Source organism: Prunus dulcis, unplaced genomic scaffold (genome assembly GCF_902201215.1).
Source record: "Prunus dulcis unplaced genomic scaffold, ALMONDv2, whole genome shotgun sequence".
Taxonomy (NCBI): Eukaryota; Viridiplantae; Streptophyta; class Magnoliopsida; order Rosales; family Rosaceae; genus Prunus; species Prunus dulcis.
In genome coordinates, this window is record NW_023010196.1 from 4,114 (window position 1) to 24,287 (window position 20,174).

The following is a 20,174-nucleotide window of genomic DNA, read 5'->3' on the forward strand; positions in this document are numbered from 1 at the left end:
TAATTAATAAGATCTTCTATAAAGCCTATATACTTTTGGTTCTTGCACAAGTGATTTTATATTTTTGTTAGTTTTTAGTCAATGAATAAGCCATTATGGCCTTTGTTAGTTTGGATTTAAGAAAGTACAATTTTGCCGTTATTGACAAAAAAGTGGTATAGCCAAAAAAGAAAAACGTAAAACTAACCATGTTTTTTTGGGTCATGAAAGTAATAATAAGTTAATAACCGGGTTTGGTGAGATATAGTGAGATATGACATCACTGCATGCACAATATTTTTATTTTTGAGATATGACCTCATTGCATGCACAATATAATGGTGCAACTATAAATAATGGTGTGAAAACTAGAAAGAAGCCAAGAGTGAGCTGAAAGCTAATTAGCAATGGCAGAAGCAACAAAGAGGTAGTGTTGTCTGGTTCTTCTATATGCTTTGTACTTTTCCATTTCTTATTATCTTTCTTGGTTCTTGGGGCTATCGTTTTTCTCAGGTACGCAGTTGTCACAGGGGCAAATAAAGGCATTGGATTTGGCACGGTTAGGCAACTGGCTTCAAATGGGGTCATAGTGGTGTTAACTGCTAGAGATGAGAAGAGGGGTCTTGAAGCTGTTGAACAATTAAAAGAGCTTGGCCTCTCTGACCTGGTGGTCTTTCATCAGCTTGATGTAACAGACCCTGTTAGCATTGCTTCCTTGGCAGATTTTGAAAAAACCCAGTTTGGGAAACTTGATATCTTGGTAAGTTTTGGAATTTTAAGTTCAGTTTTGCAGCTTAAAGAAATAGAGAGCAAAATGTTGCAATTGTGATGATCTCTGATTACCTACTGAAATTTATGCTTTGCTTTAATAATTTATATTTTTAGTTGAAATATACATAACAAAGATCCAAAATGTTTTAACTTCTGCACTGTGTAGGTAAACAATGCAGGAATTATTGGAAACCAACTGAACCCTGAAGCTTTTAGATCAGCTGTAAGTGGCAAGGTAAGGTTCTGCATATAATTTGTGACCTTAAAAGTAATTGGGGTTTTTGGAATTGGATTCGACATTGCTTCTGGGTCATATATGGTTGGTTGGACCTTACCTTATTATGAATATGCTGCATTCAAAACAATTTCCTTGTTTGAGGTGAGCTTAGAGGCTTAGACTTTCTGGGAACACAACCATTCTGCAATTTTTTTGTATCTTATAGTGTAGGAAAGTAATGATGCAAAACTTGCAAGAGGGTTTTACATGTCCTTTCATGAATGCAGAAGGCTGAAGAAATCGATTGGAGTGAAGTATCAACAACACTAAACTACGAATTAGCAGAAGAATGCCTCGAAACAAACTACTATGGGACCAAAAGAGTGACTGAAGCACTTTTGCCTATCCTCCAGCTATCTGATTCACCAAGAATCGTTAATGTTTCTTCCCGGTTCGCTAAGCTAATGGTACGATCAACTTCAAAAATGTGTGTTCTTTCTTGGAATTCTCAAGTTTCAACTAGTTGTTAATATCGTTGATGAAGTTTCTGTACAAAAGATGTTAGAGAATTCTTTGTCCTTAATCTGTTCTTCTTTAGTTAATTCTTTCACTAATCGACCTGATTCTAATTTTTTTTTGTTTTTTTTTTTGTTTTTTTTGTTTTTTTTGTTTGGAAGTTCAATTAACCCTTTGGAAGGTTGTTCAAAATTCGAGATAGTAATAACCGTTCTTATTGTGATGCTAAATATTAGTAGTGAAAGGTTAAATTGTAAGCAATCTATCAATTATATTTAGATGCAACGTTTTCTGTTTCCTAACCAAATTAAAACTCTTCTTTTTTTCATGTTGCTTCAGAATTTTCCAAATGGATGGGCTAAAGAGGTGCTAAGTGAGGCTGAAAGCCTTACAGAAGTGAGAATAGATGATGTGCTTGGTGTGTTTTTGGAAGACGTTAAGCAAGGTTTAGCAGAAACCAAAAGCTGGCCTCCTCTCTTTCCACCCTATTCAGTCTCAAAAGCAGCCTTGAACGCGTACATTAGGATCTTGGCCAACAAGTATCCAAATTTCTACATCAACTGTGTGAGCCCTGGATTTGTCAAAACTGATATAAGTTACAATACTGGCATCTTAACCATCAACGAAGGTGCCGAAAGTCTCGTCCTGTTGGTGCTTCTCCCCAATGGCGGTCCTACCAGCCACTATTTTCTCTGTCACCTTTTTGAATATTTATATGTACAATGTAACATAGGAATAATGATCCTCCAGAGTTGTGACATGAAAAATTGGGGGAGTTATAGATGGGAAGGGGCATGTGAGTGATCAACTTCCCTAGAGATTTCATATGATGATTCTGCAGTATAAAATAAATTTTGGCATTGCTGAAATTTCTTAAATTCATGAAGTAGAGAACACATTTTGCTTGAGTTTTTATTTTTATTTCAAGTTTATATATGGAAAGATTGGAAGTTCTGTACTCTGTATCCCTTATAAAATTAATGCCTAGCCCAGAAGAAGTTATCGATTGACAAAGACGTTCAAAGGCCCCAGTATTGTAGCGTGTGGTTGAAAACTGAACCAAAAAGAATGGTTGGTTGAAAGTTGAAATGTCAAAAGCATAACATATGACCTCATTGCATAAACAACGTTACTCTATATAGACTTTGAGTGTGTAAATAATGGTCGACTGTATGAGGCCTATAAATAAGCCAGAAATAAGCTGATAGCTGAAGGCCAATTAACAATGGCAGAAGCAACAAAGAGTTAGTGCCTGGTTCTACTGTATACATATTTTCTTGGACATTTCTTATTATCTTACTATATTGGGTTTCTGTTTTTTTTTTTTTTTTCTTTTCAGGTATGCAGTTGTCACAGGGGCTAATAAGGGGATTGGATTTGGCACAGTTAAGCAGTTGGCTTCAAATGGGGTCACTGTGGTGTTAACTGCTAGAGATGAGAAGAGGGGTCTTGAAGCTGTTGATAAATTGAAAGAGTTTGGCCTCTCTGACCTTGTGGTTTTTCATCAACTTGATGTTACAGATCCTTCTAGAGTTACTTCCTTGGCAGATTTTCTCAAAACCCAATTTGGGAAACTTGATATCTTGGTATATCTTGAAATTCAGTTGTTGTTTTTTTAACTGTTTATTGCAATAAAGCATAATATTTATTACAATTTTTTATTATACATAATCTCTAATTATCTACTGATTTTACTTGCTTTGATTTACATTTTACGTTGAAATAAACATAAAAAGATTAAATATTTGCAACTGCTGTACTGTGTTGTGTAGGTAAACAATGCAGGAATGATTGGAAACCAAATAAAGCCTGAAGATTTTAGATCAGCTGTAAGTGGTAAGGTAAGGTTCTGGGTTATATATATCATATATATATTCATCATATGTCAAATTGGTTACTGCTTCTTGTTGTTCATGTTTTGCAATTCGTGACTGTGCTTCTAATATAGAAAACTATACTTGTGTTTAGCTATCCAATTATGAATCAATGAAAACTATGCCAAATTCTATTAGATGCAAAACAATTTCCTTGTTTGAGGTGAGGTTAGGGGCTTAGGCAATGAAATTTTCTGGGAACACAATCCTTGTACAAATTTCATTCTCTTATAAGTTAGGAAAGTAATGATGCAGAACTTCCATGAGGATTAACTTTCTTCTACTGCATGCAGAAGCCTGAAGAAATCCGCTGGAATGCAATACCGACAACACCGAACTACAAGTTAGCAGAAGAAGGCCTGAAAACAAACTACTATGGTACCAAAAGAGTGACTGAAGCACTTTTGCCCCTCCTCCAGCTATCTGATTCACCAAGAATTGTTAACGTTTCTTCCGGTGTTTCTAAGCTTGTGGTATGAGAAACTTCAAATTTATGTTTCTCTTTTTACATTCTCCTAACAAGATCATGTTTCCACTTATTCAGTTGTCAATATGGTTGACGAAACTTAATATTTCAGTCAACTTATTTGCCTTTAGAAAAGATATTTATAGGATTCTTTGTCCCTAATCTGTTCTTCTTCTTTAGTTCTTTCATAAATGGGCCTACTTGAAATGCATTAACTCTTAATCAGTGTTTTCTACTGGTTTAATGGAGTCTATGGTTTAACGTTTAATGTTTCTGTATTCAATCAAATCAAAACTCTCATGTTTTTCATGTTGCTTTAGATTTTTCCAAATGGATGGGCTAAAGAGGTGCTAAGTGATGCCGAAAGCCATACAGAAGAGAGAATAGATGCAGTGTTGGCTGAGCTTTTAGAAGACCTTAAACAAGGTTTGGTAGAAAACAAAAGCTGGCCAACTATGTTTCCACCCTATACAGTCTCAAAAGCAGCTGTGACTGCATACAGTAGAATTCTGGCCAAGAAGTACCCCAACTTCTAAATCGAAGAAGGTGCTGAAAGCCTTGTCAGGTTGGCGCTATTCCCCAATGGCGGTCCTACTGGCCACTTCTTTTTATGCAAAGAAGCAACCCCGTTTTGAATAATTATGATGATCACAGAGGTTTTTCATATGTTTCATGAATAAGGGTAATCGAGAGTTCATCTACGATAATGTAACGAATGATGTTGAGAGACTTATGTTAGAGGTATATGAGTGATCACCTTCCATATAGAGATTCTTTATGATGATTCTGCAATAAAAGTAATTCGTATTTGGTGGATTTATTCTTTGTCCATTATAATTTATAAGTCAATGTCAATGCTACAATTTGTGGTTTCTGCAGATGTCCTGGTACAATTTTCGTTCTCCTATAAGTTAGGAAAGTGATGATGAAAAAATTCGAAGTGTATGATTTTGTGACCGAAAATCCCCCTTTCTCAAGGTCCACAGCCCCTTAGTTATGTTGAAAACTCCACATTTCTTCTATCTAAGTTGAATCCAATTTTGGACATCAACAATGTTTATGGAAATTAATATATTACGTACGTTACTGATTTCATTTGTCTAACATTCACTACTACATTTTACATTTTGCGCGACGAAGAGAATTTCGTCGCGCAAAATACATTGTAGTCGCACAAATTTTAACGCGACAAAAACTTCGTCGCGCAAAATCCGTCGCGCAAAGATCGTGAAGAAAGACTTTGCGCGACCAAGTTTTTTCATTGGTCGCGCAAAACCTTGCGCGACGAAACACATTGGTCGCACAAAGGTTTGCACGACGAAAAATATCCGTTGCACAAACTTTGCGCGACAAAAAACATTGGTCGCGCAAAGTCTCAAAAAAATTTACAAAAAATAAAAAATTTCCGCGTCCCATTTTTGGTACCCGCCCACATTTTTAGAGTTTTGCGCGACGAATACTAACGTTCGCGCAAATATTTGCGCGACGAAATATTTTTTGTGTTTTAAAATTTTGTAATAAAATAAACTAATTTAATAGTTTGCGCTACAAAATATTTTGTCGCGCAAGGTTTTTGACTTTTTGTTTTATTATTTCTTTAATATTAATTTATTTATATTAATTTTCTCAAATTTTTACTTTTTAAATGTAATTTAATTGTATGATCTTTTTTAAATCACTTTATATTAATTTAATTATATTAATTTTTTCAAATTTTTACTTTTTAAATTTAATTTAATTGTAAGATTTTTCTTAATTACTTTAATTTAAATTGACATATTCAAAATAAAATTACATATGAAAAATAGTGATCAAATAATCCAATAAATATATATATAATATTCAAAATGTACACATAAATTAGCAAAGTACAATAATAAAATCCTAATACAAGCATATTGTGGTGGTAGTGGCGGATGATATGTTTTGATAGCTTCCTAATCCTCAACTTTAGCCATCAAAGTCTCGATGATTACCTACAAAAAAAACAAATATGGTCAAATAACAACAACAACAAAAAAACAAAAAAAAATGCATAATCTCCCCTAAAATTGTTATACCACAAATCCAACCCAAAACTCCAATCTCTCCCCTTTACTCAATCCCAAACCCCAAACAAACTCAAAACTAACTCCAAAAACACATATTAATGAAAACAATTTAAAATTTGGAGAGAATATTCCTTTGGCAAGATTGAGAGTGAGTGAGAATGAGAGGGAGAAGTGAGTGAGAGAGAATTAGATAAGATAGTGATAGAGAGATGAGAGAGTGAGAGATAGTGAAAAGATAGATGAGAAAGTGAGTGAGAGATAGTGAAGAGAGAGATGAGAGATTAAGTAAGAGGAGTGAGTGTGAGAGAAAGGGTGGGATTTGGGGAGAGAGGGAAAGAGAGAGGAGAGGTAAGAGTAGAGAAAGAAATTGAGAAAATGGTGGAGGAGTTATTTCGGTTTTTAAAATCGTATCACTTTGCGCGACGAAAATACTGTTTGTCGGGCAAAGTTTTGCGCGACGAATATAGGAATATTGGTCGCCCAAAGTCTAAAAAAATTATTTTTTGAAAAAAAAATTTCCCGCATCCCATTTTTGGTACCCGCCAAAATTTTTAAATTTTTGTGAAACGAAAAATACATATTGGTCGCGCAAAGTCTAAAACAATTATATAAAAAAAATTCCCGCGTCCCATTTTTGGTACCCGCCCAAATTTTTGAGCGACAAAAAATATTGGTCGCGCAAAGTCTAAAGTTTTTTTTTAATTTTAAAAACCCGCATCCCATTTTTGGTACTCGCCCAAATTTTTTGAGTTTTGCACGACGAACTGTTGGTCGCTCAAACTTTTGAGAGACGAAAAATTGGTTCGTAGCACAATATTTATAAAAATAATTGTTATGAATAATAAATAATAAAAATATTTTATTTTATGATTTAAAATATAATTAAGGTGAAAGCTACTTAATAAATGTATATACTATTCAATTTCTTATGTGTTATACGTACAAAATAAATAAATTTAAAGCTACTTAATAAATATATATATATATACACACACACTATTCAACTATCCAACCATAAGAGTTTTTTTATATACTTCAAGATCGTATACCCCAAATGTAATAACCCAAAACAAAATATCTAAAAAGAAAGAAAATATCTAAAAAAGTAAGGAAAATATCTTTTAGTAAAAAGACAATTTTACCCTCGTAGTATTTAATAGGAAAAAAGTTGACTTTTTGATCGGGAAAGAATTTGATAATTCCGATTACGCCGTTACGTAGAGCACGGCAAAACGAGTCCGTAGACACGGAGTAGACCCGAATCGGAGTTGTAACAAAGAAGTTATGGTCAAAAGAGTCTCAGTGGTAGAACCGTCAATATTTTGAAGTTCAGTTTTATAAACCCAGCTTTCTTCTCTCGAACCATCTCGACCAGCCAACTTCAGACAGCGATTTCTCCCAACTCAGGCCACCGTTTCAGGCAATACCGGTCCCAAACGAACCACCTCACTTCCCTCTATCAGCCATGCCCCTCCTCAGCCTCCATCCGCTACTGTAGTAGCCGGAAACTGCCACGAAACAGGCTGGTACCAACAGTTTTTCTGAAAATTTTTGGGAGTTCGTTCTCTCACTTCCGACCACCAAATCAATCGAGTAAGGTATGGTTTCTCAGCTATTTTTCGTGTTCTAGCTGATGAGTATATGGGTTTCGATCGATTTTAGCTCTAAGGGGTTCGATTTTCGACTTGAAATCTGGCCGTAACTTTGGCCGCTCGAAACTACTATTTCTGGTCATTTTTTGGGGGTTGTCCAAAAACAAAAGTGACTTCAAATGGGGTGTTTTACCTAGGGCAGGAGTTTGGAGTCTTGGTCTCGAGATGTTTCGGCCACCTGAAATCGCTTTGGACACCCAAAGCTGCCCGCGCGCGCTGGAGCGCGTGGGCGAGGGTAGTGATGTAATTCTATGCAGTTTTGTGACCCTCGTGTCGTCACGAGCTTGTGGAATTTCGCGGATCTCGATTCGGAGTCCGTTTGAGCCCCGAACGGATTTCCATATCGCGCGATCCGTGGGTGCAGTGTCGTTAAATATTCGGATCACGCTGAATTTCGGATATGTCGGTCTACACGATGTCATGATCGTGTAGGATTCGACAGATTACGAATCGGAGTCCCGGATACTCCGAAATCGCGAACCCTGGGGCTAGGGTTTGGATTTTAAGCGATAACGCAATTTTAGCTAATCCGACCGTTCATTTCAGACCCAATTCGCAGAACACGGTTCCCTCGCTGTAAGGAACCTTCAAGGAAGCCCAGATTGGCCATCAGAGATCTTAGACCCACGGGGTCCCGGGTCGGCCGATCAGGCAGTTTATCACTTAGTTGAGCGTCGGACCTTCCCAAAACTGGTCCAAGTGTCTGAAAGGGCTAACGAGGGCATAAGAGTAACTTGGAAGGAGATGCACGTATTTCTAGGAGCCGGGGGCAGGGGTTTTAGTTGAAATTCTTTTTAGTCAGCAGTCTATTAATTTAATCTTTATGGGTAATCAGGCACCAGGAGCCCGATAGGATTGCAAAAGAGACCTTCGAAAGGTCGAAGTAGCTCGGACCATCTGTGAGTGGACTTTCTTTCATAAATCAGATTTCATGAATGATTTGATGTGGTTTTATATAAATAAGTTTTATAAATGAGTTTATATTAATTTTATATAAATAAGTTTTTAGAAATGAATTTATTGGATAAATTTCTTTATTTGATCTTGAGTAAGTTTTATTACGGTTCTGAACATGATCAGTACAGTAACAGTTCTATAAGTCTGTGCTGCTTATTTACAAGTTATAGAAACAGAGTTTGAGGTTGGAATCAGATGAGACAACAGCACAACTTGAGATTTCAATTATTATTCAGATTTTTCTAAAGGAATTTATTTTAAAACCACCTCGTACCCATTCATTTTTGGTGATTACCCAGAGTTGGACCGATGTCTACGGACATCCAGTCCGATTTCAGTTGGTCAGTGCACTTGACTTGCCTCACGAGTTTCGGGGACGCTCGGACCGTGAGTGCCAGGATTTGCGGTTCGGCAGACTTGGTGTCCCGAGACCTGCCAGGATTGCGGCTCGGCTGACTCTGTGTCCCCGAGACCTGCCAGAATTGCGGATCAGGCTGACTACGGTCCCCTGCATCCTGCCAGAGCGACTCGAGTTGACTTGGTGTCATCGAGGAATCTGCCGGCGGGACAGGCTGATCATAGTCCCCTGATTTCGCCAGTTTGCGGCTCGGGTAAGCCTGTGTGACGCCCGAGACCTGCCAGGGAATTGACGGTTATGACAGGGGTACAAATAGGTGGTATTTTCAAAGGATTTTGGGTTTTCTCTTATTTAATTATGACTTTCAGTTATTTTATATCAGCTTCTCCAATTTTTCAGGCATTGATACATTTATACAGTTTTGTTCAGTTATACAAGGTTTGAGTACAGTGCTTTTATACAAGTTTGATTTCAGTGTTTTATACAAGCTTTGATTTCAGTGCTTTTGAATAAAATTTATCGAGCTTGATTATGATTTACATGGAATGCTTTGAGTTTAGAAGGCTTTAAATGGAATGTACGTATTCAGTTTATTTAACAATTTTTATAGTGGGGGTTATTATGATTGTTAAACTGTTTTCAAGAATTCTTATGTTCGGTCCACTCACATCTTCAAACTGTTTTCGCCCCCAGGCTGTAGAAGTACGCAGGATCCACCACCGGGCCAATTATAGCTTCCGCACCAAGGTAGAGTTTGTAGAAAATCTTTGAAAACTTGAAAACTTTAAAGTATGCTCTGATATCTAGTATTAGTGGAAAACTGGAGATGAGATCTGTTACTTGAGATGTTCTGGCTGTTGGGATGGATTTACTAATTGTTTATCAGGTGAAAAATTTTGGGATTGGTCAAAATATAGGGGAGACTCTGCCGAAATTTCGGCAGAAGTCTAAGGGCATTTTAAAGAGAATTTGAATCAAGAAGGGTAAAAAGGTCTTTTGTGCCCGACATTCGCCTGGTGTCGGACACGCACAGGACTTGGCTCGAATTCCAAAGCAAAAATTGGGTCGGGTCCTATCAATTTGGTATCAGAGCATAGGTTTATACTTCCTGTAAACTTCGCACATTGTGCACCTCGGTTCTTTTCAAATTGGGCCCAAATGGTGGTGGTATCCATAGGAAAATTAAACAGATATCCTGACGTAAAGGGATGAAATTTTCAAGTCAGACAGGAATTGCACCGGTATCTGAACCGGCAGAGAAATCGTTTGTTAGAGGCTTGTTAGGAGTTGTACCCACTGTACTTAGTAAACAAGGAGACCCTAACGTATACTAGACCTTGAAGTCATTAATTTTAACTTTAATAGAGATTGAATAGCTAAGAAGTCCACCCGTGAGATAGGTGGACCAAGTAAAAAGGAGGGAGAGTTATAAATTGGGATAATGGTGGTACCGAGGAGTAAAAAGAGGATTAAATTGAAGGAGAAGAGTAGATTTGAGAGGTTCTGGTTGTTTCACAAAGGAGTAGAGAATTGATGGGATTTGGTTAAGAACGATACTAGAATTCTTTGATTCATATTGGACAAGTATTTCAGAGCCAGATGTGATAGTCAGTCCTATCTACAAGTCTACAGAAGGCGTGAATGCAGCAGTTTTTGCAGTAGAATAGAAGATAATGACTGGATCAGGATACAAGAAAAAGGTTTCGTGTACTGTTTCTATTAGTAGAGATTGGAAAGTAAGAGGTAGTACCTAGTTACGATCAGGTTAATAGTTGGTCAATGTGGAGGCTGTGGTGATGTCTGTCCCAGTCAGATAATGGGCAGACCAAGGGGTACGCTCGGCGCACAGTATCTGGATGAAGGTAATACTAATCAGGAAGAGATTAAGAGAGATACTACGGTGGTGATCACAGTTTCCAATCATCGAACGGTCGCAGGCTTGGAGGCCATCGAACTGGAGCTAGTTTCAGTAGAGGTACCAGCCAGGATGGTGATATTACAAATCGTTCTAAGGCTGGCATAGCCAGAAGTATGGAGAGACAGGTGTTGATAGGCTCTAACATGAGAAGTTGCCCTAGTGTGCCAGATGTGGTAGGTACCGTTCTGGACCCTGCTAGTGGAATACCAGTCTCTATAGTTTAGAATTAGAAATCCAGGTTAGGTTTCAGCTGGACTCAGGTAAAAGAAGTTTTTGGGCCTTGATTTCAGCTTAATATCGCAATTCACTCTAGACAGACGACCATCTTAAGAAAATGACTCAAATTGTGGGAAGGTTATTAAGACATAATGTACTACAGTTTCAGAATGATTTGAGTAAAAAGATGCTGGTTTGAGAGTATGCCTTAAGTGACAGTTGTTGGATTTCCTTGCATTAGATGTCTCCAATAGATGCCTTACTCGAGACATAGTATGGATTACTCCAGTATGAAGAAAGAATGTTAAGCAAGGTTCATTGAAATCTGGAAGAATTGTAGGAAATAAAGAATCTGATTGAATTAAGCAGAAAAAGACTCTAAGTAATCCAGGATTGGCAAGAAGTTATACAGATACTAGAAGAAGGATCTTCAGATAAGTATTCTCGATAATTATCGCCTGAGGAAGGTATAGTGGGATTTAAGGAAGCAAGAGAGTCAATCCTAACTGTATCGATTTTGGAAAGGAAAGTAATTAGCTTTCAGTGGTATTTGCAGTGTAGTAACCTGAGTTGCAGATGCAGGAGTAATCCTTCCCCCGCTTGGAATCACAGAGATGCAAATTTCGAGGACGAAATTTTTATAAGGGGGTAGATTGTAATAACCCAAAACAAAATATCTAAAAAGAAAGAAAATATCTAAAAAAGTAAGGAAAATATCTTTTAGCAAAAAGACAATTTTACCCTCGCATTATTTAATAGGGAAAAAGTTGACTTTTTGATCGGGAAAGAATTTGGTAATTCCGATTACGCCGTTGCGTAGAGCACGGCGAAACGAGTCCGTAGACACGGAGTAGACCCGAATCGGAGTTGTAACAAAGGAGTTATGGTCAAAAGAGTCTCAGTGGCAGAACCGTAAATATTTCGAAGTTCAGTTTTATAAACCCAGCTTTCTTCTCTCTCGAACCATCTCGACCAGCCAACTTCAGACAGCGATTTCTCCCAACTCAGGCCACCGTTTCAGGCAATACCGGTCCCAAACGAACCACCTCACTTCCCTCTATCAGCCATGCCCCTCCTCAGCCTCCATCCGCTACTGTAGTAGCCGAAAACTGCCACGAAACAGGCTGGTTCCAACAGTTTTTCTGAAAATTTTTGGGAGCTCGTTCTCTCACTTCCGACCACCAAATCAATCGAGTAAGGTATGGTTTCTCAGCTATTTTTCGTGTTCTAGCTGATGGGTATATGGGTTTCGATCGATTTTAGCTCTAAGGGGTTCGATTTTCGACTTGAAAGCCGAACTTCGGCCGCTCGAAACTACTATTTCTGGTCACTTTTTGGGGGTTGTCCAAGAACAAAAGTGACTCCAAATGGGGTGTTTTACCTAGGGTAGGAGTTTGGAGTCTTGGTTTCGAGATTTTTCGGCCACCCGAAATCGCTTTGGACACCCAAAGCTGCCCGCGCGCGTTGGAGTACGTGGGCGAGGGTAGTGATGTAATTCTGTGCAGTTTTGTGACCCTCGTGTCGTCACGAGCGTGTGAGATTTCGCGGATCTCGATTCGGAGTCCGTTTGAGCCCCGAACGGATTTTCCATATCGCGCGATCCGTGGGTGCAGTGTCGTTAAATATTCGGATCGCGCTGAATTTCGGATATGTCGGTCTACACGATGTCATGATCGTGTAGGATTCGACGGATTACGAATCGGAGTCCCGGATACTCCGGAATCGCGAACCCTGGGGCTAGGGTTTGGATTTTAAGCGATAACGCAATTTTAGCTAATCCGACCGTTCATTTCAGACCCAATTCGCAGAACACGGTTCCCTCGCTGTAAGGAACCTTCAGGGAAGCCCAGATTGGCCATCAGAGATCGTAGACCCACGGGGTCCTAGGTCGGCCGATCAGGCAGTTTATCACTTAGTTGAGCGTCGGACCTTCCCAAAACTGGTCCAAGTGTCTGAAAGGGCTAACGAGGGCATAAGAGTAACTTGGAAGGAGATGCACGTATTTCTAGGAGCCGGGGGCAGGGGGTTTAGTTGAAATTCTTTTTAGTCAGCAGTCTATTAATTTAATCTTTATGGGTAATCAGGCACCAGGAGCCCGACAGGATTGCAAAAGAGACCTTCGAAGGGTCGAAGTAGCTCGGACCATCTGTGAGTGGACTTTCTTTCATAAATCAGATTTCATGAATGATTTGATGTGATTTTATATAAATAAGTTTTATAAATGAGTTTATATTGATTTTATATAAATAAGTTTTTAGAAATGAATTTATTGGATAAATTTCTTTATTTGATCTTGAGTAAGTTTTATTACGGTTCTGAACATGATCAGTACAGTAACAGTTCTATAAGTCTGTGCTGCTTATTTACAAGTTATAGAAACAGAGTTTGAGGTTGGAATCAGATGAGACAGCAGCACAACTTGAGATTTCAGTTATTATTCAGATTTTTCTAAAGGAATTTATTTTAAAACCACCTCGTACCCATTTTTTTGGTGATTACCCACAGTTGGACCGATGTCTACGGACATCCAGTCCGATTTCAGTTTAGTCAGTGCACTTGACTTTGCCTCACGAGTTTCGGGGACGCTCGGACCGTGAGTGCCAGGATTTGCGGCTCGGCAGACTTGGTGTCCCGAGACCTGCCAGGATTGCGGCTCGGCTGACTCTGTGTCCCCGAGACCTGCCAGGATTGCGGATCAGGCTGACTACGGTCCCCTGCATCCTGCCAGAGCGACTCGAGCTGACTTGGTGTCATCGAGGAATCTGCCGGCGGGACAGGCTGATCATAGTCCCCTGATTTCGCCAGTTTGCGGCTCGGGTAGCCTGTGTGACGCCCGAGACCTGCCAGGGAATTGACGGTTATGACAGGGGTACAAATAGGTGGTATTTTCAAAGGATTTTGGGTTTTCTCTTATTTAATTATGACTTTCAGTTATTTTATATCAGCTTCTCCAATTTTTCAGGCATTGATACATTTATACAGTTTTGTTCAGTTATACAAGGTTTGAGTACAGTGCTTTTATACAAGTTTGATTTCAGTGTTTTCTACAAGCTTTGATTTCAGTGCTTTTGAATAAAATTTATCGAGTTTGATTATGATTTACATGGAATGCTTTGAGTTTAGAAGGCTCCAAATGGAATGTACGTATTCAGTTTATTTAACAATTTTTATAGTGGGGGTTATTATGATTGTTAAACTGTTTTCAAGAATTCTTATGTTCGGTCCACTCACATCTTCAAACTGTTTTCGCCCCCAGGCTGTAGAAGTACGGGGGATCCACCACCGGGCCAATTATAGCCTCCGCACCAAGGTAGAGTTTGTAGAAAATCTTTGAAAACTTGAAAACTTTAAAGTATGCTCTGATATCTAGTATTAGTGGAAAACTGGAGATGAGATCTGTTACTTGAGATGTTCTGGCTGTTGGGATGGATTTACTGATTGTTTAGCAGGTGGAAAATTTTGGGATTGGTCAAAATACAGGGGAGACTCTGCCGAAATTTCGGCAGAAGTCTAAGGGCATTTTAAAGAGAATTTGAATCAAGAAGGGTAAAAAGGTCTTTTGTGCCCGACATTCGCCAGGGGTCGAACACGCACAGGACTTGGTTCGAATTCCAAAGCGGAAATTGGGTCGGGTCCTATCACCAAAAATCGCAAAAAACAAACATTCAGAGATCTAGTAACGGGACAAAACTTTTCGATAGTTATAAATGAAAAATCACGATTTAACGGTTATTTTAACTCCGATTTTGATGATTTTTTTTACAGCTACACTCCTTGACCCTATATGAATATAATGACTGAATTTGATCTTCAATTTAAAACATTTGCACTAGTGGATACCACAAAATCTTATGTTATATATAACGAAAGTATAAATAAACTCTTAATTGTTAGTGAATATATTGTTTTGATGGCATATGCATTCTACGAAACTAGTTTCAACAATCCAACCGTCAAACTTGTTTTTTTATACTTCGAGATCATATACGCCAAAAATCGAAAAAAATAAACATTCATAGATCAAGTAACGGAACAAAACTTTTCGACGGTTATAAATGAAAAATCATGATTTAACGGTTATTTTAACTCTGATTTTGATGATTTTTTTACAGCTACACTCCTTGACCCTATATGAATACAATGACTGAATTTGATCTTCAATTTAAAATTTTTACACTAGTGGATACCACAAAATCTTATGTTATATTTAACGAAAATATAAATAAAGTCTTAATTGTTAGTGAATATATTGTTTTGATGGCATACACATTCTATGAAACTAGTTTCAACGATCCAATCGTCAAACTTGTTTGTTTATACTTCGAGATCATATACGCCAAAAATCGGAAAAAATAAACATTCATTGATCAAGTAACGGACAAAACTTTTCAATAGTTGTAAATGAAAAATCATGATTTAATGGTTATTTTAACTCCGATTTTGATGATTTTTTACAGCTACACTCCTTGACCCTATATGAATACAATGACTGAAATTGATCTTCAATTTAAAATATTTACACTAGTGGATACCACAAAATCTTATGTTATATTTAACGAAAGTATGAATAAACTCTTAATTGTTAGTGAATATATTGTTTTGATGGCATATGTATTCAAAAAAACTAGTTTCAACGATCCAACCATCAAACTTGTTTGTTTATACTTTGAGATCATATACGCCAAAAATCAAAAAAAATAAACATTCAGAGATCAAGTAAGGGGACAAAACTTTTCGACGGTTATAATGAAAACTCAAGATTTAACGGTTATTTTAACTCCGATTTTGATAATTTTTTACTGCTACACTCCTTGACCCGATATGAATACAATGAAATAATTCGATCGTCAATTTGAAATATATATTTTCTAACAAAAACCCAATCCGAACAACAAGAATATATTTTTCTAATAAAAATCCGATCCGATCTAAAATAATAAATTTAAAGCTACTTAATAAATATATATACCGTTTAATTTCTTAAGGGTTATGCATACAAAATAGAAAACAAAAATAAATTGGTTTAGGTGACAAAATGTTTGGATTACGTCATGCAAAGATTTTAAAAAATAATTATTTTATTTTATTTATTTTTATAAGGACTTTGCGCGACGAAGTTTACTTATCGTCGCTCAAAGTCACTTTGAGCGACGAAAAATTTTTCGTCGCGCAAAATTGGTCGCGCAAGACTTTGAGCGACGAGCAAAAGTTTGTCGCGCGAAGTGACTTTGCGCGACGAATTATTTTTCGTCGCGCAAGACTTTGAGCGACGAAGTTTCAAGTTTCGTCGCGCAAAGTGACTTTGAGCCACGAATAGTTTTTCGTCGCGCAAAATTTGGTTGCGCAAGGGGTTTTTTTTACTAGTGATTGTAACTGTACGATCATAGACAATGGCGGTCCTATGCTAAGGGCAACATAGGCACTAGGCACTAGGTAGGCAAGGTAGGCATGAGCTTCAGCTCCCAAAAAGCTTCTCAGGTGCCCACATGATACAAACTCAACATGCCTTCACAATTTTCATGTCATAAAATAGCAATAAATATCTAATATGAAATGTTTATTCATATTCCTATCTAGTTTCTTTATTGCAGTCCTAATTCCCAAAAAATATTTTCCACGCTCCCTCGCAAATATTTTGAGACTCCCTCTTGTATTTGGTTGGAATTTATTATGATAGTTTTAATAGAGAGTTACTTATTTTAATTTATATTTATTTGGTTTGTTAGATTATATTTATCTTTTGTACTCAAATTTCAAGGTTGATAAATGAAGAAATTTGTTGTTATATGTAAATTTCAAAATTTGTTGTCATATGTGGGGTTGGAAAAATTGTAGTGTTGGTTATATTTAAATTATATGTGTTTTTATATGTGTAACACAGCATGATATTGTTCATAACAAGCTCAATTTTGCACAAATAACTAAAGTTCAAAATTTAAAACAACATTACTCATAAGACAACTTATGCCTACAACTAGAAATAGCATCAGCACTATTGGTTTTTGTGATGTTGTAAGTCAGAAAATGCATTAGTGTAGTATAAAATTCTTATGCTATAAACTGTATTTAGCATCAGGACTATTAAAACTACCGATGCCGTTGCATGTTTAGGCATCGGGGGTCAACTTTTTTTGCCACACATAGGAATTCTTTAGCATCGGTGTTTATTATAGAACTGATGTTGTAAATATATAAAGGTAATGTTATAGGCAAAGGTGAGTAATACCACGGTAGGAAGGGTGATTTGGCAATGGATGTTATCCGTTGCTGAAGGCAAAATTTGGCAGAGTGAATTATTATAAGCTCTTGTCAAGTTATTGACCCAAAAAAAAAATCTCTTGTCAAGCTTTGTATGTAAGTTTTTGCCTACCCAAATTTGAAATCTTGGATCCACCACTGATCATAGATCATAGGGGTTAGGTGAAGAAATTTGAGTTCGCACTACAATATTAACTGTCAGTGAAAAAATATTTTAGTTAGCTTATGACATATGATGATGCAGGTGGGGGGTACATTGTTATGATCGATCCGTCTACCAAGGCCAGAACCAACTTACTGAGGATGAAAGGTGCTGCCGTTGTTGGTGTATACAACCCATTGATTGATGAGTCAATTGTGAGAATTACATATGGGCATGACTTTGACTTGATTCGTAAACATTGTGGTACCTAGCGTCAGGGGTGGTCCTGAGGGTGTGCAAGTAGTGCCACCGCACAGGGCTCCTGATTTTTGAGGGGCCTCGATTTTTTTTATGTGTATAATATGTAAGAACCCAAAACAAAATATCTAAAAAGAAAGAAAATATCTAAAAAATAAAGAAAATATCTTTTAGCGAAAAGACCAAATTGCCCTTGCATTTTTTTGAAAAATTTGACTTTTTGATCGAGAAAGAATTTGGGAATTCCGCTTGCGCCATTGCGTAGAGCACGGCGAAAGGAGTCCGTAGACACAGAGTGGGCCCGAATCGGAGTTGTAACGAAAAAGTTATGGTCAAAAGAGTCTCAGTGGCATAACCGTAAATATTTCGAAGTTGCGTCTATATAAACCCAGACTCTGCGCGAAACGGGCCACCGACTTCCAGAGGGTGCTGGGTCCGCCTCCAAGCTCCAATGGCCACGGGACCGGTGGCGTTGGAACCGCCATCGAGTCCCCTGCCTTTTCCAACCGACATCAACCCCGGGGACGCCCTGAGATGGCCGGAAAATCGTTTTTTCCGACGGAGGTTCGTTCGAAGCTACCCGAACTTCCAGCTTGAAATTCTTCCTCGTTTCTCCACCAAATTGATCGAGTAAGGTATGGTTTTTGAGCTATGTTTCGTGCTCTAGCTGTTGGGTATATGGGCTTCGATCGATTTTAGCTCTAAGGGGTTCGATTTTGAACTTGAAAATTCGGCCGAACTTCGGCCCTTCGAAACTACTGTTTCCGGTCACTTTTTGGGGGTTGTCCAAGAACAAAAGTGACTCCAAATGGGGTGTTTTACCTAGGATAGGAGTTTGGAGTCTTGGTTCCACGATTTTTCGGCACACCCGAATTGCTTTGGACACCCGATCTGCCCCGCTCGTGTGGCGGACGTGGGCCAGGGTGGTGGCACGGCTCTGGCCAGTTTTGAGGTCCTCGTGTCGTCACGAGCGCGTGAGATTTTGCGGATCCCGATTCGGAGTTCGTTTGAGCCCCGAACGGATTTTCCATATCGCGCGGTCCGTGGGTGCAGTGTCGTGTGATCGTTGGATCGCGTTGAATTTTGGATATGTCGATTTACGTGATTTTAGGATCGCGTAGGATTCGACGGATCGCGAATCGGAGTCCCGAATACTCCGGAATCGCAAACCCTGGGGCTAGGGTTAGGGTTTTAAGCGATAACGCGATTTTGGCCAATCCGACCGTCCGATTCGGACCAATTTCGCAGAACTTGGTTCCCGCCCTATGAGAAACTTTTCCGGGAAGCTCAGATTGGCCATCGGAGACCGTGGACCCACGGGGTCCCGGATCGGCCGATCGAGCAACTCATCGCTTATCGAGGTTCTGGGTCTCTTGAGGCCGGCCTAACTATTTAAAAAGCTGAGGCGGGAATAGGAATAACTGGAATAAGTGTTTGTATTTCTAGGAGCCGGGGGCAGGGTGTTTAGTTGAATTTCGTTTTATTCAGCAGTTTATTAATTTAATCTTTCGGGATAATCAGGCACCAGGAGCTCGGCAGAAGTGTAAAAGAGACCTTCGAGGGGTCGAAGTAGCTCGGACCATCTGTGAGTGGACCTTCTTTCATAAATTAGATTTTATGAATGAATTGATGTGCTTTTATATGAATTGATGTGCTTTTATATAAAATAGATTTTATAAATGATTTTATCTACATGAGTTTTATAAATGAGTTTATTTGAGTAAGTTTCTTCATTCAGTCTTTGAGTAAGTTTTAATACGATTTTGAATATGAGCAGTACAGTAATAATGCTATAAGTCGGTGCTGCTTATTTACCAGTTACAGAAACAGAGTTTGAGTTTTGAATCAGTTAAGACCGCAGCACGACTTGAGTTGTACAGTTATTATTCAGATATTTCTTTTTTAAAGGAATTTATTTTAAAACCATCTCGTACCCATTTTCTTTGGTGATTACCCAGAGTTGGACCGATGTCTACGGACATCCAGTCTGATTATAGTTCAGTCAGTGCACTTGACTTTGCCTCACGAGTTTCGGGGACGCTCGGACCGTGAGTGCCAGGATTTGCGGCTCGGCAGACTTGGTGTCCCGAGACCTGCCAGGATTGCGGCTCGGCTGACTCTGTGTCCCCGAGACCTGCCAGGATTGCGGATCAGGCTGACTACGGTCCCCTGCATCCTGCCAGAGCGACTCGAGCTGACTTGGTGTCACCGAGGAATCTGCCGGCGGGACAGGCTGATCATAGTCCCCTGATTTCGCCAGTTTGCGGCTCGGGTAGCCTGTGTGACGCCCGAGACCTGCCAGGGAATTGACGGAAATGACAGGGGTACGAACTGGTAGTATTTTCAAAAGATTTTGAGTTTCTTTTATTTAATTATGATTTTCAGCTATTTTAAATCAGCTTTTCTGATTTTTCAAGCATAGATACTTTTATTTTTGTTCAGTATGCAAGGTTTGAGCATAGAACTTTTTATACACGTTTAATTTCAGCACTTTTATGAGAGCTTTGATTTCAGTGGTTTAGTATGAAACTTTAAAGCTTG

At 38.5% G+C, this 20,174-nt stretch overlaps 1 protein-coding gene and 1 pseudogene across 1 annotated transcript; both read left to right on the top strand.

The window, feature by feature from the left end:
- The first annotated feature begins 386 nt into the window (after positions 1-386).
- LOC117613175 ((+)-neomenthol dehydrogenase-like) lies at positions 387-2,287 on the top strand. Its single transcript, XM_034341812.1, has 5 exons — positions 387-406; positions 493-739; positions 917-985; positions 1,255-1,434; positions 1,823-2,287. The coding sequence occupies exons 1-5, from the start codon at positions 387-389 to the stop codon at positions 2,285-2,287; spliced, it is 981 nt and encodes a 326-aa protein (XP_034197703.1).
- A 421-nt stretch (positions 2,288-2,708) lies between these two features.
- On the top strand, positions 2,709-4,458 carry LOC117613174 (annotated as a pseudogene).
- The last annotated feature ends 15,716 nt before the right edge of the window (positions 4,459-20,174 follow it).